The following is a 25,894-nucleotide window of genomic DNA, read 5'->3' on the forward strand; positions in this document are numbered from 1 at the left end:
CCCACATGATCAACAGACGAGGGATGCAAATAAATCTGCTCGGATCTGTCTGATGGGGACTGATGAATTGGCTTCCTTTGAATTCATCAGTGTAAATTTGAACACAAATTTGAAAATACAATCAATTTAACTGATATTTGAACTGTAATGATGGGAAGAGGAATTACAGCACTGAAATTCAACACAAGCAATGCATTATGGGAAATCAAGTGTCTTCCACAAGTTAATTTCAAATAAAGTTTTATATACAACTTCAAGTTTATATACACTATCATTGAAAAGTTTTTGAAAGAAATTAATACTTTTAATAATCAAGGATGCATTAAATTAGACAAAAATAAGAGTAAATAAATTTATAATATTACAAAATATTTATATTTCAAATATATTATTTATTATTGCTGTTCTTTTGAACTTTATATTTATGAAGAATCCTGAATAAAATAAAAGCGTCATAGTTTCCACAAAAATTAAGCAGCACAACAAATCAGCATATTCGAATGATTTCTGAAGATCATGTGACACTGAAGTCTGGAGTAATGATGCTGAAAATACAGCTTTGCCTTATAGGAATAAATTACATTTTATAATATATTCAAACAGAAAACTTGTTTTAAATTGTAATAATTTTTCACAATACTATTGATTTTACTGTATTTTTGATCAAATAAATGCTGCCTTGGTGAGCAGAAGAGACTTGAAAATCTATCAATATTAATTTGGTTCTGAATGGTGCTCAATGCTGGTGTGCAGTCAATCAGATCTAAACAATTGTGTTGCTGTTTGCACGAATCTGTGCCAGAAGTCTGTAATAACAAGCTGTAAATGAGACCTGAAACACAGACACAAAGCAACACCTGACTGATTCTGCATCCTCCACCATAAACATGTCAGTCTGAGGGGAAATAAATCATCAGACTGCAGCATGGGTCCTCCATTATAACTGTGACATCACCACATATTTATCTCAGTCCATTAGCAACATTATGTGCTCTTCATACAAGACACATGAACACGAGTCAGTCTACGCCAAAACAAGCTGCATGTCTGTCTGAGGCCGTCTGCAAAGAAACAAATCCCCAAATCTATCTGAAAGCAAAAAACGAATTGGAAAAAAAAAAAAAATTAATTACCAGTTAGTCTGGTCTTTGCAATGTGCACGGAGAAACTTTGGTCACTTTGCAGTTGCATAAAACCAATGTCTATGAACAAAACCCATCTGAAATCATCTGAGGACACAGAATGAGTCACTGGTAATGACAATTAAAGCATTCAGCACAAACTATCCAAAGCATGAGAGCAATTTATATGAAATGCCACGAGAAAAAGAAGGTCGCAAGAATATAGCTTTACAATTAAATAAGTGGTCAGCTTGCAGTGTCAAGCGCAGACAGGAGACAGAATATTTCTATTTAGCAAAATGTTTTTACACAAAAAAAATGCCCAAAATTTTGTTTGTCCTAACAGTAAGTTAGCATGTGTCATAGGGCTTGCATGCAAATTAAATCAAAGGGTGAAGGTTTGGCCGGTTAACATGGTCTAGATAGTGGCTGCTTGTAGAGGTTGTAACTGCATCATTCTGCAGGCAAAAATATAAAACTGGGGTCACACTCTTTTTTAATTTGCTGCTTATTATTAATAATTAGTAAGTTAGTTAAGTTTAGGTATTGGGTAGGATTGAGGGATCTAAAATATGGTCAATAAGCATTATCTTTATAAAAACTAATAAACAGACGATATGCTAGTAACATGCATGCTGGTTAGTAGTGAGAATTGGTCCTTAAAATAAGTTCCAAAATTGTATACACTGTATCTGTTTTAGTCCACTTGTTGAGGAATATTATTGTCCAGCTATGGTCTGCTAAATCCAACTATGACACATTCATGTATTTTAAATATTAACTTTATAAACTTAAATGATAAAATTTTATTGTGAAAAGCACTATATAAATAAATGTGACAATGTGAAAAAGCATTCTAGAAGGCCACTCAAATTTAGTATTCTCATTAAAAAAAATACACTGCGTGCAAAATATTCATGCAAAAATTTAGTAGCACCTGGTTTTCTTTGAGAGGCTCTTAAAAACATTAAATTGACTTTTATTCCATCTCCTCTCACAAAGGAAGCACAATCATTTTAAACATAAAAATATTCATTGATGTTAAATTTAGGTTTTAAATATACTGTATATAGAAAAAGGCAAAATATGAAAAACTCACCCAGGTAATCAAAGAAATAATCAACATATGCATCTTACACAAGGCACTGTCAGCACTGTAGATAGATCAGGCAGAGGTCGTGACCCTGCTCCTGTGACTGGGCTGCAGCACACCTGTGCAGTTTCACTAGAGCTACACACTTCAACTGTGTGAGGATCCTGTCCGGTGGTGTCCACACAGTTTATCTACTAATCAACAATCAATGCTCGAATGTGTCAGATAATCAAGGACTGGATTACAGGCTTTGTTTCGGTTGATGTGGGTAAATGTGCATGAATTAGACTCACAAGATCCACCAACATTCAAAGCTCATTTTCTAGAAAATTTAAGAAATTAAAGCATGGTTCGGTTAGAGTCGATGGTTCGGTTATATTCAATCATTCTCATCTACATGCACCAACATAAGTTACAGTCATAAGCAAAAATATTCACAATCGGATACTTTTACTAAAACATTTAAATACACACACAAAAAAAACGCCACACAGAAGGCAAATGAATCACTGAATTCTGACTGAATCGATTCATTAAAATGAGACATTATGAAGTGATTCACTGCTATGAATCAAACTTATCTACCCTAACACTGTTTATTCTCCTAACGTTTAAACAGAGTGACGTTTTTAAAACACTCTCATACTCAGGAGTCACAAGACAATAAATCCACACCACTCCAGTCCATCAGCATCTTATGAACAGAAATCCTGCGTGTTTATAAGAAACAAACCCAACATTAAAGCATTCTAACTTCAAACCAGTGCTTCCGGCTTAAATACTCCATAATCCCTAATACCCATAATATATTGCTTTCTTCAGTTAAAAAGTGGTCTGGTCTGAATCAGGAGAGAAATCTGCACAGATCAAGCACTGTTAACAAGCCGAAACAGCTCTAAACAAATGTGTGTGTGGATATGGATGTGACTTTTTCACTGGAGGATGTGTTATTATGGACTCCTATTTTGGTCAGAAGCAACTGTTTACAGTCAAAATGCTTTAATGATGGATTTGTTTCTTACAAACATGCACCTTTTCACTTCAGATGTTATCTGATGGACTGGAGTGGTGTGGATTATTGTGATGTTTTTATCAGCTGTTTGGACTCATTCTGACAGCACCCATTCACTGCAGAGCATCCATTGGTGAGACACTGATGCAATGCTACATTTCTCCAAATCTGCTGAAGAAACAAACTCATCTACATCTTGGATGGCCAGAGGCTGAGCATCATGAAAAGTGTGTGCATGTACCTTGGCAGCCAGGCGTGTGACGGCCTCCTCGCGGCGCTGCTGCAGCTCAGGTGTGTCGGGACAGCTGCTGGATTGCAGGGTGTTGGTGGTGCTGGGTGAAGGGGTCGGCTGAGGCGGCTGACTCAGAGGCAGATCTGAACTCAGCTCCCCATCTGGACATATCCACATGAGCACAAATGAGCACCAGCTGCTGTGATTGTACTGAGACTATTTTTGAATATACAAGCATTATGGAATTACATTTGTTTCAATAATAATGAATGAAACTTTATAAAACTGAACGTAACTTTTTCAGAAACTATCAAAAATATGCCATTACAAAAGAAGAAATACACAATGAAAATGAAAAAAATGAACTCAGTCGCACAAATTTAACAGGCTCTTCAAATATGCTTCAATCTTCGTTAATATTTTTCAAAGATTCGTTTTCGCTAATCGTGGATTCTGAATGCATTGCCACAGATTTCGCTTACGTTTCGCAGTTTTTCGTTTTGGTGTTTTGACACAAACTTCTCGTGGGGGCGGGATTAACAGTGATCTACTCTGATTGGATAGTGAGCTTTTGATGGACAGGTGCTCTCTGACTGGGAAGTATACACATCACTCAGTGGCGCACATATTGGAAAGCTCTCACGGTGATTAAATCTGGTCACTACTGAAAAAATTATTTTTCACAGACAAAGTGAAAGACATTTATTTTAAGCTCATACACAGGTTCTACCCTGTAAAGAAGTTTATACAAAGATTTAAATCTGACATTGATCTTACATGCTCTTTTTGTTCGAGTTCTGAAGAAACTGTACACTTATTTGGGTCATGTCACTACACTCAGAAACTTTGGGATGATATTGGTGTGTTTGTCAAGTATAAGATTTTGCCAGACTTCTCAGTACATATGAAAAACATTATATTTGGGTATTATGACTCTGACCCCACAAACGAAAATATCAGTTTTTTTATTAATTAAAAAATGTTCCTTTACAAATTTCACATTCACAAATGCAAATTCTCCAACTGTAAACCTGTCTTCTCTGTTTTTTCTGAAAGAAATGGAAAGCTATTTGAATGTAATCTCAGTATCTAATAAGAAAGCTATAAGGACTGTTAGATTTGCTCTACCTTTGATCTCCTTGTTTAATTTTGTTTAGATTTTTTTTTCCGTGGTGGATATTATGTGATGTATGTTTATACCTTTGTATGTTTTTGTTTTCTGCATTAATAAAAATAGAAAAAGAAAAAAAAGCTCTCGCGGTGATTTGTATGCAATACGTCGTGCCTTGTGTTACTAAATATATAAATAATATTTGACCTTCAATCGTCTTGGTAAAGATGAGCTTTCAGGAGACAGAGACATCTTCCTCCTCCGCTTGTCCTTCAAGGCAGCTTGAAGTAAGCTTGTGTTACTGACGTAACATCGATAACAAGTTTTTCATGTTACAGTGTGCTACAGTTTGTTGCAGGTTATTATTGTCATTCAGTAACACAAGCTTACTTCAAGCTGCCTTGAAGGACAAGAGCTCATCTTTACAGACTGAGACGATCGAAGGTCAAATATTATTTACATATTTAGTCATACAAATCACAATCACGAGAGCTTTCCAATATGTGCGCCACTGAGTGGCGTCTGTAATTCCCGGTCAGAGAGAACCTGTCCATCAAAGCTCACTAGCCAATCAGAGTAGATCACTGTTAAGCCCGCCCCCACGAGAGGTTTGTGTCAAAGCACCAAACGAAAAACTGCGAAACGTAAGCGAAATCTGTGGCAATGCATTCAGAATCCACGATTAGCGAAAACCAATCTTTATAAAGTTAACAAAGAATGAAGCATATTTGAAGAGCATGTTAAATTTGTGAGACTGAGTTCATTTTTTTCATTTTCATTGTGTTTTTCTTCTTTTGTAATGGCATATTTTTGATAGTTTCTGAAAAAGTCACGTTCAGTTTTATAAAGTTTCGTTCATTATTATTGAAACAAATGTAATTCCATAAAGCATCAAAGCCATTTTTCTCTCAACTATGCATGCATGTCAAAATTTGAGCATGCAATTTAATGTTTCTTGCAATTAAAAAGTAAATGCACAAATGTATCACACAGCTGATAAGATTCCTCAGAAAAATCTAATATGAACTAAAGATTTTTTTTACTTCAAAATTTTGGAGTCCGATTTTTTTATATATAAAAAAATATTTTATTCAGCAAGGACATTTTAAATCGATCCAAAGTGACAGTAAATATATATATGTAATGTTACAATAGATTTATATTACAATTAAATGCTGTTCATTTGATATTTCTGTTCATAATAAATGATCATAAAACAATGTTTTTGCAAATATATGAAGCACACAAATGTTTTTAAATGTTGATAAACATTGATAAATGTTTCTTGAGCAGTAAATCAGTATATTAGAATGATTTCTGTAGGATCACGTGAGACTGAAGACTGGAATAATGATGCTGAAAATACAGCTGTGATCACAGGAATAAATTACAGTTTAACATATATTCAGTTAGAAAGCAGTTATTAAAAATTGTAAAGATATTTTACATTACAGTTTTTATTTATATTAACAGTATTCATGATCAAATAAATGCAGCCTTGGTGAGCAAAAGAATGCATTAATAAATCTTACCGACCACAAACTTTTGACTCTCATTATTTGAATTTAGTGAATGCATAAGAACACTGGAAAATTGTTCATAAAACCATTCTTTTTTAACAAATCTTCGATGGAACAATTAACGTAAGAATTATTTGATGAACATTTTATACAAGCCTTTGCTCTCATTGAGTTTCATGCCTCTCATTCCAGATTCAGTCACGTGTTGAGAAACTGTACCAAACTCACTTTTCGGAGATGCGCTCGGGCTGTTGGATGCGATCTGTCGCATGCGGCCGCCATGGCAACTGAGGGCCACCAGGCGGGAGATGATGGCCGTTTTGCCGAAGCCCACATTGCCCACAATGATGGACCCGAGGCTCTCGCCCGATTCGCTGGGTCTCAGGTCATCCTCCAGCTGCTGGAACAGCCAATCGCGGCCCACGAACACAGAGTCAGTGGTGATGCTGGGAACCTCAAACAGCAGCGGCTTGAGCATGATGTCAGTGGGCTTGTACGGTGCAAAGCGGGCTGCAAAAGACAAAATACACACAGGTTTACTCACATGCAAACTAAACAAACAGAACTTGTTTAGAGTTTAAGTTTAGATTTATAGGAATAAAGTAATACTTAAAAGTAAAGCTATTTTACTGCAGAAATTGTGATAAAAGATTGTAAAGACTACTTACAATTAACCTTTTCAAATATGCTTTAAACCGCTTCAGCGTCACCCCAGAGTGAGTTTTTATTGTGCACGAGACAAAATATGTGTGAATAATTCAAAAAGTCATAACCGGATGCTGGAATATAGTGCTGTGACATTAAATTACAGACTTTCTTCACTTTTAGTAGCTGTGAATATAAATAAACACTGCTGTGTGAGTTGGATTTAAATATTTTTATCATATTGAATCTATGACATAAAATACATATATTGTGCTTGAAAAGTAGCTTTTTTGAGAAACTGTCAAGTGGCAGTAGATTTTTGGGGTTAATCTCACAAAGGACAAAGAGAAAAAATATGAATTGAATTGAATTTTGCATAAACTTCATATAAAATATTGAAGAGCATTTTAAATCTTGTCTGGATTTATTTTTTTATTTTTTTATTAGAAATAAGATATAATATTTAATAGTTCTGCTGCTGATCATGCTTAAATATGACTTCAATAAAATACTGACATGTACAGTACAAAGAGTGATATTAACTATGTGTACACAAATAAACATGTCAGTACTGCATTTTAGATTAAATTGACTCTCTACCCTCAGACTCCTGATACATGGGCTGCAGAAAGTGGAATAAAAACCACTGGAGCTGAAGCTGCACTGATATGAGCTGATGAATCTCTGCTGCCACTGGCTGTGATTGAATCTAACCTCTGATGTTCCTTATTATTTATCAGAACATCAGAACAAGATCAGACTCAACACTGACACACACACATCAGCTCGACCCCGCAGCGTTTTTATTAGAGAAAGAGACAGATAAACAGAGAGGACAAAATTTAAACACACACCTAAATGTTTAAAACAGTTAAAGGAAATCAAAAGATCATTTAAGAGTAAAAAAATATGTATTTTTTTTACATAAAGAAAATCAAGCTTTTTATTTTTTTGCAAGAATTTGAGGTGAAAATATCATGCAAATTATACCAGACTAACAAAAAATATTTAATATGAAAAAAAAAATCTAAAAAAATCTTTGTTTTCTTTATGCTTTTTTAGTGGGTTGGGATGTTTCATGAGGTTCCTGCATAATTAAAGAGCAAAACTAAGCACATAGACACAACTGCATGATGGGATTGAGGATGCACCTTTGTCGTGTGGAGCTCTGCCCCCGGTGTTGTGCCAGGGCAGGCGGATGGACGTACGCAGGGGGGTGTTTCTCTGGTCATCAAGATAGCTCAGATCCTCCAGCTTAGTGGAGCTCGTCGCTGCACAAAACACAGAGAAAAACAGGAGCTTTGCATTATGGGTAGAATCAATGCATAACAATAAGATCAAGATCAAGCGTTCAGTAGTGCTATGTTAGTCTTTTTTATTATCTATTGTATGTATATATATATATATATATATATATATATATATATATATGTGTGTGTATATATATATATATATATATATATATATATATATAGACACACCATTATACATATATTTTTATTTTATGATTTTATTTAAATTAAGTTTCAGTGATTATTTGCATGCTTTTTTAATACTTCTTTTTTATTTTTATTTCAATTTTACTAATTTTATTACTTAAATTATTTTAGTTAGTTGCCAAAGCCCTTTTTTAAATTTGTTATACATGTCATTTTTATCTTTTATTATATAAAAAGATTATAAAAAGATTCTTTCAATGAGATCTGAAAACTTTTTAATAGTTCTAGTTAACAATAACAAGTAGTAAAATCATGGCCCTGCTATTTAAAAGTAACCACTAGTGGAAAAACTGAATTGTAATAATTACTGTTTTCAAACAGGTATTATGTTTTTTCTTAAAAAAAAAAAAATCTATATTTAGCTTAATTTTTATTGTATTTTTTACATTTGATATCAGTTTTAGTAATTTTTGTACTTTGACATAAGCTATTTCAGTTAGTAGCCAAAGTAATATGTCTATTTCTAATAAAAAAGATTTTAAACATTATTTCAAAGACAAAAAATTTATTTAGTTAATTTGTAATTGAGATTTGAAAACTATTTTGTTTAGTTTTAGTTAAGTAGTGAAATCAGCGGCTCTGCTATTTATAAGTGTCCACTAGCGACACCAAACTTAATTGCAATAATAACTGTTTTCAAACAGGTTTCCCTCTGTCTGATGTTAGAGGGAAAAATAAGACATATTGATGCCATATAAAGAGGATGAATGGGAAACAGATGCCCAAAGCAGTTCTCTTCAGATTCAGGTTTGGGTTAAAGGTTGCTGACCGAAACGTGGAACAGTGGCAAGAGAACGATGACATCATCCCGAATGCAAATTACCAGCAGCCAAAGTGATAACCACAGTAAAGAATGAAAGGAGAACAGAACTAGGTCACTGAGCAAGCACACACCCAGACAAACAATTAGAGACATTTCAAAAGCAATACAAACCATTTAAATCAAAGAGAAGTGGAAAAACTCAAAAAATGCAAAACCCAAATCCTGCGATATTTCACTTTTTTCAAGCTGTGTGTCAGAAACATGTCATTTCACTGAACTGCCTCTAATGTGCATCCATGCATCACTACCTGAAACTAATGCATTGCACCAGCAACCTGTTTGCTCTGAAACTTCTTTTCCCAGTCGCACCGAAGCTCTTGAAACTCACAGACTGTCGCATTCTTCAGGCAAAGCAAACCTCTGCTTTCCTCTCTCTCTCTTCAGGGCACCTCCATGTTCACCCACCGCTCTTTCATTCGCATTCAACTGGTGAACGGCACAGCAGACCGAGTCTCTCTCTCTGGCTTCACCGCATCGCTGAACACATCCACAAAGCATCAGAGAAAATTACAACCGCAGCGCTCCACTCTGCAATCCCAAAGAAAGAGTGGACGGAAAAAAGGAGAGAGATGAAAGGGAGGAGGATGAAGAAGTCTCTATCTGTCCTCTCCTACACAGAGGCTGACTGCAGTTCGGAGGAGGAATAATCTATGATCCTCCCGGAGGAAATGATAGAAGCTAATAAAACAGAGCTGAAGGAGAGTTTGGCCAGGAGGGAGACGGGTGATGGAGGGAGAAGCAGAGCGAGTGAGTGAGTGAACGAGCAAATCAGCTGCTCCCCTTTCTGATATCAGTGAACTGCTGCATTTCCCATTCACCTTCAGCTTTAAACAACCTCACTGTGTCACACGCAATACTACAGACTAGGGTTAGGCAAAAAATCAAATATTCAGAATATTTGACCTATTCAGAGTTTCAATTAATTTGAATTTATTTTTTACATTTAAATGGTCAACAAAGCGAATATGCGTTTCTGTTGATGGATGCGCTGGCTACCCAGACATAACACCAACAGCGATGACAATTTTTTTATTTTAACTACCACATTTCTATTCATGATCATTCTGGTAGCATGTGAAGGCAGCATTAGTGAAAACAGGCAGAGACAATGGTAGCTTTAACATCATTAGCCTTACAGAGAGCCAAAGCTCTTTTAGAAAACAAAATATGATGCGTGATGCTTACTTTGTCTGGAGTCTGGACGTTTGCGCACGAAGCGCTGCTATCGATCCCTCTTTCAGAAGCAATCTTTGCATAACTCCAGCGCTGAACTGACCCTTGTTTGTGTGGCAGTCGAGTCGAGATGTTCATTGGTGCATCTCAACACATGACACTTTTAATGGCTCTTTGGCATGGACATTGTACCTCCAGCAGCTACAGCTACAGAGAACAGTAATGACGGACCGCAGCTTCTCACTCAGGGCTGTGTATATGCTGATAGAGCGGAGAGCATCACAAATGGGTGGGACTTTCACTGAGTTTGACATCACAGTAGCGAGAAATCTGGAACTGCTAGTGTGGAGAGACAGACAAAACGCCGTGATTGGGAGAAACCAGGCTCAGTCGGGGGTCCGGTTCTCCACTGGCCAGACCAAACCAGCATGGTGTAATGTGCCACTTATTTATGTATTTATGTATGTATTTTGCTTTAGTTTCAGTATACATGGACAACATATCTTAAGAAATTACCGTATTTTCCGGACTATAAGTCGCACTTTTTTTTCATAGTTTGGCTCGTCCTGTGACTAATAGTCAGGTGCGACTTATTTATCAAAATTAATTTGAGATGAACCGAGAGAAATGAACCAAGAGAAAACATTACCGTCTACAGCCGCGAGAGGGTGCTCTATGCTGCTCTGTGCTCCTGTAGTCTACACTGAAGACATAGAGCACCCTCTCGCGGCTGTAGATGGTAATGTTTTCTCTTGGTTCATGGTTCTAAATGAATGCGACTTATAGTCCAGTGCGACTTATATATGTTTTTTTCCTCATCATGACGTATTTTTGGACTGATGCGACTAATACTCAGGTGCGACTTATAGTCCGAAAAATACGGTACATCTCATAATTATTACATTTTTCATTGATTTTATCAAACAAATCGTAATGGTCCTAAAATGGAATGTTTTACATTAGGAATTCTGATTGAAATGTGATTCTGAATGTTTTTTTGATTTCCTCCTACATTTGTGTGTTTGTGGGCAGCATTATATAATATCATTATCTTTTGCCTCCTACTTACACTTTAAAACATACCTCATAACCTGTCATGTTGTTTCTTATGAAGTGCTCTGCATATCTTATCTCACGGTTTGTTTGTTTGTTTGTTTGTTTAAGTGAGTGTCATTTTACAGCTCTGTGCATTTGTGTGCCTCTCAACTTAATCATGTCATATTTAATGTCACCACTCACTTTTCTAACTATATGTCTGGGTCTCTGTGGTCTAAAAGATATTTAGATTGACAGGGACAACATCCATCCGTCAACATCTTCACTTATAAAAGGGCACATTGGCTGCAATTTGGAGAAGGTTTTTAAACGTTTGTGTTGCAGAACCGATTGCTGTCAACACTGCAAATGTCTATAATGTTGTTTTGCACATTTACAGGCAGCCAGTTCCTATAACTGAACTAAAGCCAATTCTAAGCAGCCAAAACCTTCACCCGTGTGTTATCCGTTTGTCAACAGCACTCATGAATGATGGCGAATCACAACTCTGAGTCCTAGGGGTCTGGCTGTGTGTTTGTAAGATCGATTAACGTCATCCCAACGGTGCAGTGAAGGAGCATCTGACCCCGCATCTCAACATGAATCAAGAGTGTTAACTAACATCACCCGGTTTAAAAGGCCCACTCATCTGACCTCATGAATATTCAAGCCATGACATCATCTGAGTTATGCATATTCATCGGTGGGCTCCTTTATTTAAGTAAACAGACAGCAGATTTCTCGGCAAACGCAGGGGAATAAAACGTAATCTGTGGAGCTGGTCATGGGCCAGTCTGCTGCTAAAGCTGATCTGATTAGGTTTCTCTCTCAAAGAGGTTTAGCTCTGCCACTGAGGAATGATTGTCTGCGTATCAGCCATTTGCACTGGAGCTCAAACACACACACACACACACACACACATGCATGCAGATGTACATCAGACATCAGATACATAGTGCTGCTTTGACAGGTGGAGTCACTAGATTTACATTTCCTAAAGGCAACACCAGAGCTTGTGAGGCAGTAAAACTATAGTGATAAAGTACATTTGAGATTCAGTCTTTGGTTCTGTGTAAATGAAATGCTGTAGCAGAGACACTCGTTGGCTAGGAGCATCTTTTCACCCACGTCTCTGTCGGATGAAATTTAAATATGTACAGTATCGGTTTACTGTACTTTTCTTGGCTCCCTGTAAAACCACATTTATTGATGTTATATTCCTACAATTAAATGAAGACAAGACTGAATTTATTTGAGAAAGATATGGTTAAAAGCCACTGATCATTCCCTAATGATTCATGTGGTTATGTGAGGAATTTGGGAGTAATTATTGATTCCGAAAACTGTCTTTACCAGTGTAGAAAAAACATCCCTTTTTCAGTTAATTAAAATGAAGGGAACTAATTAGCACTAACCCATTATTTACTAAAGCGAGGGAATGAATTGATACAAGGCAACAATATACGAAAACAAGGAAACAAATGTGACAATGGAGCACAAAAACACAGGTATTTTTGTAATATATTTCTAGCAATAGTCAAAATTACACTGTATAGGTCAAAATTATAGAGTTTTCTTTTATGCCAAACACCATTAGGATATTAAGTAAAGATCATGTTCCATGAAGATATTTTGTAAATTTTCTACTGTAAATATATAAAAAAAATAATAAGTTGTGATTAGTAATATGCATTGCTAAGAGCTTCATTTGGACAACTTTAAAGGTGATTTTCTCAATGGAAAGCTTATTTTTTCCAAATAATTGACACTTAAGACTGTTTTTGTGGTCCAGGGTCATATATGAGTAGGCTACAATTTGGCCACCATTTACAAAAACGAAGGAAACATCTTAATTTGTGGCCACAATATATATATATATATATATATATATATATATATATATATATATATATACATATATATACATATATATATATATATATATATATATATATATATATATATATATATATATATATATATATATATATATATATATATATACATATATATATATATATATATACACAGTATATATTTTTACATATTCCATAGCGTCATACTATATAATTAAATGTGACTTGATTTTTTTGCCATATGCAAAAATTGAGGTAAAACATCCAAAAAATGACTTACACGCATCAAAAGAATGAGAAGAAATAAGGGCGATGATGTCATTAAAAAAATGTCAAGTTATAGTGCTGCAGAGATATCAACCTTAATTAGCATTAGCATTACTAGCCCCGGCCCGACACTAGCCCCGGCCCCGGTGTCGTAATACCAGTTTCGGCCATGGGAGGTGGTATGCGGGCAACATAACCACCAGCCAACCTGCAATACACGAATAACTCGCACGGCTTGTGGGCGTACCTGAACCTGATGTCAATCGTGTGGAAAGTACAGCCCACTACTTCATTTCAGTTCAGGGAAGAGAGTGGAAGGAGGACTGAAGCCCTTGGCAAGAGACCACCACCCGCTACAGGGAAACAACCGTGCTCGGAATCACAAATCAAATCCGATAAGAAAAGGAGCCGAACCAGAGTAAACATCGGCACTGCTTTCAATCGCTGGAGACACCTGATGGACCTGAAAGAAATGAGGTTCGACACCGAACTTGCAACATTTCTTTTGGATTGGTAAGTTAGATGCTGTTAGTATTTCGCTAGAAGTTTGTTTTATATGTTTGTGTATTTTTTTTCGGGAAGTTATAACATAGAAATGCATCGAAGGCTGTTCTATAAACGTGCTAATGTTAGCGATGGCTAACCGTAGCTGCGTTTGATAATTAGCTAGCTATAACTAATATATCTCTGATAGCTATATCAGCTGTCTGATGTTGACCAATGATGTTGACAGATTGCTGTCTGTCAAATTAATTTAATTCAAATAATGTGTATATTCAACTCAATGTAATATTAACAAAATGAATAGGAACATATTCACTGGTAAAGGTGAAGGGGAGTAGCTTGAAGATGTCATGTTTCAAAATCACTTGACATCACCCAACGTTCCTCTGGAGGCAAAACGTCCTCTTATAGCAGCGGTTCTCAATTCCAGTCCTCGCGCCCCACTGCTCTGCATATTTTGCACGTTTCTCTTTGTTAACACACCTGATTCAGATAATCAGCTCGTTAGAAATGAACTCCGTGCATGAACTGTTTTTCAAATGTTCATTGCTCCCTACTCTCTGAGCAGGGGAAATCTGTTGAAGTTTACCTCACATCGAAACATTCATTCACTGATTTGTGCTGTGCAGCGTCTTTAAACATGAACAACTGTGACATCATATACCTCTGTAAATCAATACAATTTAAATTCACGTCTTGCACACTTCAATGCACTTTGATTGGAACATATAGCTACGTTCACTTCGAACTGGAATCATGGCTGAATATCCTGTGATGTCCACTTCGCAGGGCATTTATGTTCGAATAGAACAAATGTCTGAAGCGCTAAGAGAAACGTTCAAAATGTGGGGCGCGAGGACTGCAATTGAGAACCGCTGTCTTATAGGCTTCAGCTATGCTCTAGGGTTGTTGTGAAGGTAGGGGCGGAGCATAGAGACTGCCGTTTCTCGTTTGTTACTCTAGAGTAGACCAATTCACTTTATTGAGGCATACTGCCCCCATCTGGTATGGAATGTGGAGTATGACTTGATTTTTTTGCCAGATATGACAGATGGCACCTTTAAAGAAGTACTGAAAAAAAGCATGAAAGGAGAAATGTTAAATGTTTCTTTTCCCATTCCTGAATGTGTTTACTGTAGATACTTTACTGAGCTTTAAAGAAACTATCATCTGTCATGTATGGAAAGATCTGCACAAAATATGCCGGGGCGGCAGTGGTTCAGTGGTTCATGTAGGTTGTCTACAAACCGGAAGGTTGGTGGTTCAATCCCCGGCTCCACCTGACCAAGTGTCGAGGTGTCCTTGAGCAAGACACCTAACCCCAGCTGCTCCCGACGAGCTGGATGGCGCCTTGAATGGCTGACACCGCAGTCGGTGTATGAATGTGTGTGTGAATGGGTGAATGTGAGGCAACTTGTAAAGCGCTTTGGATGGCCATGTGGTCTGTTGAAAGCGCTATATAAATGCAGTCCATTTTTTTCTTTGGTGCCCTTGAGCAAGGCATCGAACTGCTCCCTGGGCGCCGCAGCATAAATGGCTGCCCACTGCTCCGGGTGTGTGTTCACAGTGTGTGTGTGTGTTCACTGCTCTGTGTGTGTGCATTTCGGATGGGTTAAATGCAGAGCACAAATTCTGAGTATGGGTCACCATACTTGGCTGAATGTCACGTCACTTTCACTTTCCTAGTTTCTATCAGCACTGTTTTTCACCTTCGAACATGAACGTTATCATGTCTGCTCCTTCAGTGCTTGTTTTGCAGAGGTTAAGCACACTTGGTGACACAGAAGGTGAGGAGAGACGTTCTGCAGATGTGCCCTGCTGCGTGATAATACAATTATAGATTTATGTCTGTTATATTCGGAGGCTAACTGGCATTAAGAGGGCAATCAAAGTGATTCAAACAACCTCCTAGCAAGACCAGACACGACAGAGCATGCCGTTATCTGACAGCATGTCCAGCTGTAGTGTGCTCATCCTGTAAAAGACTTTATTTTTCATTTTCCACATTAAATAGCAAATCGGCTTAATTAGTTTGAGCGCTATGCTTTCTCGAGTCTAATTAAAGTCATGCAGCGCTGCCAGTTGGTATGTGTATTCGCTGTTTAAGCTCATTAGCACTGTTTGCAAAAGCGAGAATCACTATGACTATTGCTCATACGTGAGGTTACTGGGTTTCTACAACAGCCGATGCTAAATATTAAACTTGGGCTTTTCTCTAAATGAACAGACTTGTGATTTTCTCTTAGGATGCATTAAATTGATCAAAAATTACAATTTCAAATAAATGTTGTTCTCTCAACTTTCTACTCAAAGAATCCCACAAAAATATGATACTGAAAAGACAGCTGTACATCACAGAAATCAATTACAGCTTACAATACATTTACATAGAAAGCAGTTATTTTGAACTGTAAATTTTTTTTTACAATAATTCAATTTTTACTGCATTTTTGATCAAATAAAGAAGAGAGAGAAGAAGAGACTTCTTTCAAAAACAAAAAATCTTGCTATCCTAAAATTCTTCAGTCTTATGCTCTAAAATGGCTCAGAGAAATAATCATAATAAACAAACAGCAATCAATCATTGATTCGTTTAAAATGGACAGTTTTGAACTGACTCACAGAACTGAATCAAACTTACCAATTCCAGAACGGTTTCTATTGAAGCTTCTATCAGACACACCAAAACTGTTTCTTAAGCTATAAACACACTCCACACAAGCACACAAAGGCAGATGAAAATGTTAAGTCAATATACAGCACATGCACTAACCTGCTGAACAGACTTAACATGCATTAGAGCATGATTGTGGCGGTAAAAAAACTTCCGTCTCAAGGGGAGATGCAAACCAGATGTGCTATTATTCAGGGAATAAACTGGTACCTGTCAACGGCTACTTAAAGCTGACAACTTAATTAATTTTAACTAACTTTCACAGCAACATTCTTTTCAAATTTGCTTGAGCTGAAAGACAAAAATGACAGCAGAGGCAGAGAAGTGTGACTATATCGCCAAACTTTACATTAGATAGATGCATTTTGTACACAAACTCAAGTTCTCATCTGTAAGATGAAAAATCACATGCAAAAAAAAAAACATATCTGAGATTTCTGCTGGATAGACACGGGTGAGATTTGTGACTCATTCTAATATCTGAGCGGTTAAAATGGGGTCATTGTTTTCTACGAGAGTGAGAGACAGAGAGTTCAGTGTGGTCTTAATGAGCTGTCCAGTAAATGGATCGGTTGCCTGGACACAAATGAAGTCTCAGAAATTAAATGGAATGATTATTCACTGAGGTCGAGAATCCCAGACAGACTGAAGACTAAAACGGCGGCATCTCCACTGACAGCACCATTTACTCCACAACACTTAAAGAAACAGATCACAAAAATGAATGATGTCTTTCCAAACTGGATGCTGTCAAACTCCAAAAAGAAAAAGAAATGTGATTAAAATGGACCAAGATATATAGATCAAAGATTAAAATACAGTGCAGATGGAATTAAAAACTTCCAGTGAACTGTTAATTGGTTCAACCAATTCAGCTCAACAGAACAATGTGTTTACAAATGAATCACTCAAGCTGATTTGTTACCTGGTTCAAACAACTGAAAAGACCTGAGTCAAAAGAATCATTCGTTCACAAACCAAATACCACTATAGCTTGTGACTCCAAATATAAGCAGCATATAGTGGACAAAATTGTTAATTAATAATTTTTTTGATTTGTTACCTGGTTCAAACAACTGAAAATAACAACATGTGCAAATTTGAATAATTTATGTTGATTAGTCAACTGCGTTGATTATTTGAAAGTAATCAATTCAAAAGAAGAGTTCATTCAGAAATGAATCAATGAGGATGATTTAGAAACTGGTTTAGCTAATTAATTAAAAAGAATCAACAAAAAAAGAACAAGTGATTCAGTTAATTCATGAATCACTTAGATCAGTGGTCGCCAACCCGTCGATCGCGATCGACTAGTAGATCTTTATCACTGTCCCGGTAGCTCACGAAAATAAAAACGTTTTCAGTTTTGCAAGCATCTGTATTTCATAATCCAACTGCTTTATTTTCAATGAAGTGACCAATCAGATAAAAGAAGAGCACCCATAAATTAACTGTCGCAAACGTCAATATTGATCTCCATGGTGATAGCCCGCGCGAGGTAACATACTACAAACTAGAATGGCGGAGGCTCCACGAAAGAAGGCAAAAACATACAATTTTCATCCAGAATGGGAACAGGAATTTCTGTTTACCTTGGTAAAAGAGAAGTGTGTATGTATGTTGTGCCACCAAAAACAAGCATTATGTAAAAGAGGGAATCTGGAGCGGCATCACAATACCAACCACCCGAAATTTAAAGACCGCTACCCGCAAAAGAGCGCGATTCGTGCACGGTAAGTTGACGAGCTGAGATCTGAGTTGAAGGCCCAGCAATCACTTTTTACAAAATCTGATGATCAAAATAAGGCTGCTACTGAAGCATCGTTTCGTGTAAGTCACTTTCTGCCTAAAAACAAAAAGCCTTTTACGGATGGCGAATTATTCAAGGAAGCCATGGCCATTACTGCAGACTATTTTCAAGGATTTCAAAAACAAAGACGACATAAAAGCCTCTCTCCGTGCTGTGCCTCTCGGCCCTGCATCAGTGGCAAGGAGGGTCGAGTCACTGTCAGAGGACGTGGATCGACAGGTGTTAAAGGACTTGTCACTCTGTGAATATTTTTCACTGCAGTTCGACGAATCTCTGGATGCAGTGGACACAGCTCAGCTTGTTGTTTTTGTCAGAATGGCTTTCCAGGATTCTACAACAAAAGAGGACTTCCTCACTCTTTTGCACTTAAAGGAGAGAACGCGAGGTGAGGATAGTTACACTGAGTTTAAAAAATATGTAAGCGAAAATGATATCCCCATTCATAAACTGGTAGCAATTACCACCGACGGAGCACCGGCGATGCGTGGCGTGCGCCTTGGTTTTATAGCACTGTGCCGTAATGACCCTGATTTTCCCGAGTTCAAGAATTATCATTGTGTCATTCATCAGCAGGCCTTAGCAGGGAAAGTCGTAGATTTTTCACATGTAATGTCATTGGTGGTCAAACTGATAAACTCGATACGAGCAAAAGCACTTCAGCGTCGCTTATTCAAGGCGTTACTGGATGAGCTCGATGCCGCGTACGGAGACCTTCTACTTCATGCTGATGTGCGGTGGTTGAGCCGTGGGAAAGTGCTCCAGCGGTTTGTTGACTTACTGCCTGAGATAAAGACATTTCTATCTGCAAGAAACGAGGAGCACAAGGAACTGTCAGATGATGCGTGGCTGTGTGACCTGGGGTTTCTGACAGACTTGACCGCAAAGCTGAATACACTCAATAACGAGCTCCAGGGAAAAGACCGACACCTGCCACACATGATCAGCGCAGTGAATGCTTTTAAGTCTAAGCTTGGTGTTTGGATCACACATCTTAAAAACGGGAGGCTAACACACTTTCCCAACCTGGAAAAAATGTCACAGAGCATTAAAGACAAGGACGTTTTTTACCCTGAGAAATACTGTGCTCACCTGGACAAAGTGGCAACAGAGTTCAATATGCGTTTTGGTGAGTTAAACGAAATGGAATGCAATGCTGCATTTGTCTCAAACCCATTCATGCTCATTGATATAGAACAGGTTGCAGCCAAATTCCAGCAAGTATTTTCTTTGTCAAGTGGAGTTGACATGGAGATGGTTGATTTGCAAAATGACATTGAGCTGAAAGCCAGATCAAGGGACAGTGACTTTTGGGGACTTGTCAACAGAGAAAAGTTTCCGCTCACTGCATGCGCACTAAAAGTGAGTGCCTATTTTGGATCAACTTACCTCTGTGAAATGGCATTTTCACAGATGAAAATAATCAAATCAAAATACAGGAGCCGCCTTACTGACAGACACCTCACAGACTCCCTCAAACTGGCTGTCTCTAGCTATGAGCCAGACTTCAGAGGACTCACAGAGAGTATTCAGTCACAGCCATCACACTGACTTGAGTGCGTAACATTACTTCAGCAGTTTTGCCTTCTGGTGGCATTGAGAAAAGTGATGTTGCATATGATGGGACATAACTGCACTTAGCTTAATTGAAATTGTTGATAATTTTGTTTGCACAGTTCATTTATAAAATGTTAAGGGTAGGTAGTACCGTCATAAACTTCAGTGAATAAGCACTTTACTGCTGACAATGGCATTTTTCTTGAGTTCAGTGCCACTTCATATGATCTGATTATATGATGGTTGCTTCCGAGTTAAGTAAAAAAAGAAAAAGAAAAGAAAATTTAATGTATATTAAATTCAAATACAATTCAAATACTAAATAAAAGGCCTCAAGTTGGAAGTACAATCTGGGCTGTCTTTTTCTATCTATTCTTCGATAGGTAGATCTTGCCTTTCATTAAGGCCGAGGTCAGGGATCTTCGGCTTGAAAAGGTTGGTGACCACTGACTTAGATTGATTCATTAACTGCTTAACTGGTTCAACCAACTGCCCAGCTCTACATTGGAGAGGTGTGTTTTGCACACACACACACACACTTGCTTCAGAAAATACATTAAACAAAGTTCACTACATGAATGTTTGGAAAAGTGCTCTACCATACTTTAGAAAACAGTAAGCATCCCGTTGAGTGTGTCTCACTCTCTGGTTCATTTACATAAATTCGGCACACGTCCAAATTGTCCAAAGCAAATGGAGACTGTGAGACACTGCGTCCCGTACCTGTCCTCCGAGAGCATCATCTAATGATGCCGACTTTGTCTGTCCATCCCATTAGCTCCACGAAAACCAACACCAATGCAGCAGAACTATGATTGACTATCATTACGCCAGGAGTCAAACAAGCTTATGACTGGATGATAAGCCATGCACTTAAATCAGATGGATAGAGAGAGTTTAGGAAATATCTGAATGAATGAGTGAATGAGGACTATAGAAAAGATCAAACAGAATGGCATATTACAATACTCAGACAGTCTTTACTGAAGCACTGAATCTACAATCAATCAATGCTGAGTGCCATTTGAATCAATCTAATGATTCATTGAATGATTGAAGCATTCAGACTGGTTCTTTACTCATTCAAAACAAACCAAAAACTAGTATGTTGAATTTAAGACTTAAAACAATATGGCAACAGGTAAAAAAAAAAAAAAAAGAGAAGAGCTTTAATGGTACTTAAAATAAAATTCAATTCAATTAATTTAAATAAAATAAAATAAAAAACTCTGGAACCAAATATTTTTTAGAGGAAAGCTTTCTTTTTAACATGCATAAAAGCAATAAATACTTCTTTAAATTACGGTAATAAAAAATAAATAAATTATACAACCAAAATTATTTTAGAGGAAAGCTTACTTTTCTACATAAACAGAAATACTTCAAAACATTTTTTTCAATTAAATTAAAATAAATTATGCAACCCAATATAATTTGATAAAATAATAATTAACTGAGATATTAAAGTATTAGAATCTTTAAGCAGAATATAAATTGGAAGCGGAATCATAAAATTCCTCAGTTCCCATCTGTAGCTGTATTTTGTGTGTGTGTGTGTGTTAACAGCACATCAGCAGCTGCGACAGCAGTGAAGTTACAGATCTATCAAACGCTCAGTAAAGATTAATGCTGTATTCACCGAGGCCAAACAGAGTGTGAAATGAGTAAAAGCAAGCAGGTGTACAAAATGAAAATGTTACCACACACACACAGTCTAAAGAAAACCTACTCTAACCTTGACAACTGCACATGCTTTATAATGCCAACCGGTTTTTATTGTTTCACGTCAACTCACTTAGTTTAATGACTGGCGGCTTTTTATGAGAAGTGTTTCTGGACTTTATCTTGCACAACGTACACACACATCACAATAAACCAGAACCAACACACACATTCATCTCTCACACAAACACCTCAACAGCTTCTGAACACTTCAAAAACAAAATCTTCAAAAACAAGGTCATGAAATCCATCAACAACACTTCAAGGTCACATTAAAATAAAATTATTATTAAAAATTATAGATAAAAAAAATATTGATTTCAGCCTTTTTTATGATCATTCAATTTGTGAGAATTGTGACATTATTTTCATGACAAATCCGCCTCGAATTCTTATTACTACAATGCATAGCTTTAAATATAAAGAAACTGCATATAATTAACAAGCATTTAAATAAAACTGAATAGAATTTATATTTTTGTAGGTATTTTAGTGCAACTAATCAGTGCCTAATAGATCTTATTCACATTTTTAAAAAAGTTCCTGGTCCTGTTCCTTTGAAAAAGACATCAACTTCATAATACTTCATAATATTTGTATTTTGTATGTACTTATATATGTAAATAAATTAAATTAAAATATGCTATTTTTTGGTTTTGAATGAAATGTTTAATTTCACTCAATATTTTCAATATCATTTTCTAATGGTTTATCATGTTGAATTAAAAGTTATTACAACAAATACTACCATGGAATATAAAATTTAAAGCAAATATCAAATTACAGCAAAGAAAATTAGATTTCCTTGCATTACAGTAATGCCAATTTTTGTAAGAATTGTGTTCAATTGTCATGAAAGTAATGTCACAATGCAAAACCTTAATGGTCAAAAATGTCTTGTTTCTTTCTTGTTTCAGTGTGAAATACAATGTGTTTTTGTGAGATTCACCTGACTGACAGAGAAGCGAGAAAGGTCACGTGATCAGTCTGACCAGTCTGAGAAATGTGGATAGACAACGACCAACACACACACACACACTCACACACACACACTCAACAGCTGCCTGATGTATCTGCTTCCTCAAGGAGCAACAGGAGAAAGAATGTGCCTCCTGATAATGAGCTCTGTCACAATCTACATCACACACACACACACACACACACACACTCTTGAAGTGGTGTCATGTCTTCCCATGAGTCTCTGCAAGGCTTCATTCCAGTGATCACGTGTCAGTCACTGCCTCAGGAATCACTAGATGACCGTGATGATGTGTGTTCTGCTGGTAAATGCATTGATAGTTCTTACCTGCCACTGAGTTCGGCCGAGGCATCATCAGACTGGACGAGTTCTGCATGTGATACAGGACAGGGCCCTCAGATCCTGTGGCTCCTGAAGTCTTCTTAGCCGTGGAGATGCTCCGTACCCCTGTCCCGGATGCTGACACTGACTCCTCGGCCACTGGAGAGCATGTGTCTGGCCGCACATGCTGAGCGCAGCTCCTTACACTGCCCTCTTTACCCCACTCCAGACTGGAGCCGCTGCGCTCCTCATTCTCTGAAGAGCTGGTGATGGTGGCTGGAAGAGAGGAAACTGGATTACTGACACTGTGTGCACACATGATTCTGATTCATTCATTTAAACTGATTCTATTCAATTCAAATCAACAGTGCAGACTACATGTCTGACAAACAATATCACAAGTCTTTCACCATCTTGACTAGTGAGAGATACAACATATACTGTCTATTTTGAATTTACATGACATTTCTGACATGTAGTCCATGCTATAAATTATATAGCAAAAGCAGATGTTTGTATGGGTCAGTGTATGTATCGCTACTAAGAACTTTTTTCATTTGAATTTAAAAATAAATAAACAAACAATGAACAGACAAAAACACACCAACAAAGTACAAACCTGAAGAGCAGAATCTAACAGAGACATGTGAGAGTTTGTGCATTCATGCACGTGTGTTTGTGTTTGTGTTTGCGTTCAGTTTCAGCTCCTGAGTTTATCACTAAATAACACACGTGACAACAGCTGCATGTGTCATGTGTCAGCACTCACACAAACACACACGCTTACAGTGTGAAGATGCTTATGTATTGCATTCATTTCTGCATTATAAATGAGTTGATCTCTATTTTGAGTGACAAGTGTGTCAGTATTTGGTCTCGTCTGCTGTAATGACAGCAGCACAGGAGCCATATGAACTAAACCTGATGATCATGTTCTCCAGCATGATTTCAGATGATCCAAAGAGCATCAAGAACGTCTGACCATCTCTACAAAGACACATGATCGATGCACTCATTTACTTACAAATAGAACTAGGGAACACAATGAAACTATCAAACTTTTTAGGTTTGCTTTTATGTCCCTGATTTTTCCAGGCATTCTTAAAAGCCCAGGGTTTTCATGTCTTCTTCATAGTTTAAATGTTTAAAAATTTTCTTTCTGGGTTTAAATAAAAGAGAAGCAGCCAGGTGTTGAATGCTAGTGTCAGATGTGCCGAGCTCAATGTATCCGTGCACACACGTGTCTCAGTGACTGCATCTAAACAGCTGTTCACAGCAGCATTACACTCTTCCTTTTCTTTCTGCAGATTCTTCACAAACTTCAAAGTCATGAGAGCATTAATCACATCCTGAGTGGACCAAACATGCTCTTCTACATCAAGGCAACATGTTCTTTGATGTAAACAATTATTTTGATTTTAACGGAAAAAGACTGTAAAAATGCTACAGTAAAAACCTACGGTGAAAAACTGATTTCAGAACTTCAGAACTCAGTATATTAACATTAAATCAGCTGAATCAATAAATGTAAAACCAAAAATGCTGCTACTGTATTTTTTACGGTAAAATTCTGGCCTTAAATTTTACTGAATTTTTTTCAGCAAGTCTGCTGCTTTCTCTCATCCTAAAACTCTGTGTAAAGAGCACATGCCACTGAAAACAGGCCTAATGCATCAAACACCAGCTGAACCCATTTCTGTGTAAACTGTTCACAAAACAGTTCTTGCAAGGATGGCCTTTACAAACAATTTACACCGAAATCCGTCATGCTTCTCTTGTGTATTACATCTACAGGACAAAATAAACTCCTCACAAGCCAAATGTGATTTAAAACAGTTTCTAAGAAACTAGGACTGCCAGTCTGTATGGAGCATAATTCATTGAGAAATGTTGAATTTTTCTTTTAGCAAACAAAAAAAATTCAGAGCAGAGCTCAAAACTGACATTCTGAAGCGGCCAAGCTGCATCAACACCTCGCCCTGCGAAACCCCCCACGTTTAGATCTGCAGGCCAACATGAGCTGTGATTTCAGCTCGCTCTCATTCTCCACAAAATGAGGCAGAGGGCACAAGATGATGGGAAGGGGTTTTAATGGGGTGATGAAGATCCACAACTGGTGATGGTGGACCAGCTTTTCAGTTATTGGTGTGACATAGAAATGCAATATATATATATATATGCATATTTTCCCTACTTTTTAAATTCATATTTTTATCAATTAATACTACCAATACTACCATGATGCATACTTACATTTTTACTTTACAAAATAAAAAAATTAAATAAAACACACAATCTCACACACTTACATATATATATACATACACACACACACACACACACACACACACACACAGACACACACATATATATATATATATATATATATATATTAATATTTAGTTTTTTATAAATATTTTATTTGCATATTTTCCATTTTCATTTTAAAGTTTTAGTAATCTATTGTGTTTTTGATATTTTAGTAGTTTTTGTATATGTCTACAATATAGAATGTCTATTATTTACTGTATATTGTTAATTGTGTACAATTGTCTATTGTGAGAAATTTGTATATCGTGTAAAATGTGCATACAGTTATTTATGTGAACTGTTAATACATAACATTAATCTTGTTGCTTGTACGAGTCTCGTACCTAAGATTTTCACCATCGTTACACATGTGTACACGATGTATGACAAAAATGGTAAAAATGCCTTGGCACCTAGCAGCATTAAAAAGTTTTTTTGATATTTATTTCAAGAAATGGAAACTTTGTTTATGGTTTTAGTTTCAGTTAACTATAACAGTCCTGGTCCGGATTGGATGATGGTCATTTAAAGGGTTCATTCACTCTCAAGTCATCCTAGGTGTACATTACTTTCTTTTATTTTTATTTTTTTTAGATGAATCCAGTCGGAGTTATATTAAAAATAGTCTTTCAA

The 25,894-nt window shown here is 36.8% G+C and overlaps 1 protein-coding gene across 2 annotated transcripts in view; it reads right to left on the reverse strand.

The window, feature by feature from the left end:
* The window catches only part of LOC132153213 (protein TANC1-like), a 155,735-nt gene that overhangs the window by 47,410 nt on the left and 82,431 nt on the right, over positions 1 to 25,894 (reverse strand). For both annotated transcript variants that reach the window (XM_059562561.1, XM_059562560.1), the window contains exons 7-10: positions 22,958 to 23,227; positions 7,886 to 8,005; positions 6,318 to 6,599; positions 3,468 to 3,619 (exon numbers count right to left, since the gene is read on the reverse strand). In XM_059562561.1, coding sequence (XP_059418544.1) covers positions 3,468 to 3,619; positions 6,318 to 6,599; positions 7,886 to 8,005; positions 22,958 to 23,227 — 824 coding nt within the window. The remainder of the gene's footprint in view (positions 1 to 3,467; positions 3,620 to 6,317; positions 6,600 to 7,885; positions 8,006 to 22,957; positions 23,228 to 25,894) is intronic.

Source organism: Carassius carassius, chromosome 11 (assembly GCF_963082965.1).
Source record: "Carassius carassius chromosome 11, fCarCar2.1, whole genome shotgun sequence".
Lineage (NCBI taxonomy): Eukaryota > Metazoa > Chordata > Actinopteri > Cypriniformes > Cyprinidae > Carassius > Carassius carassius.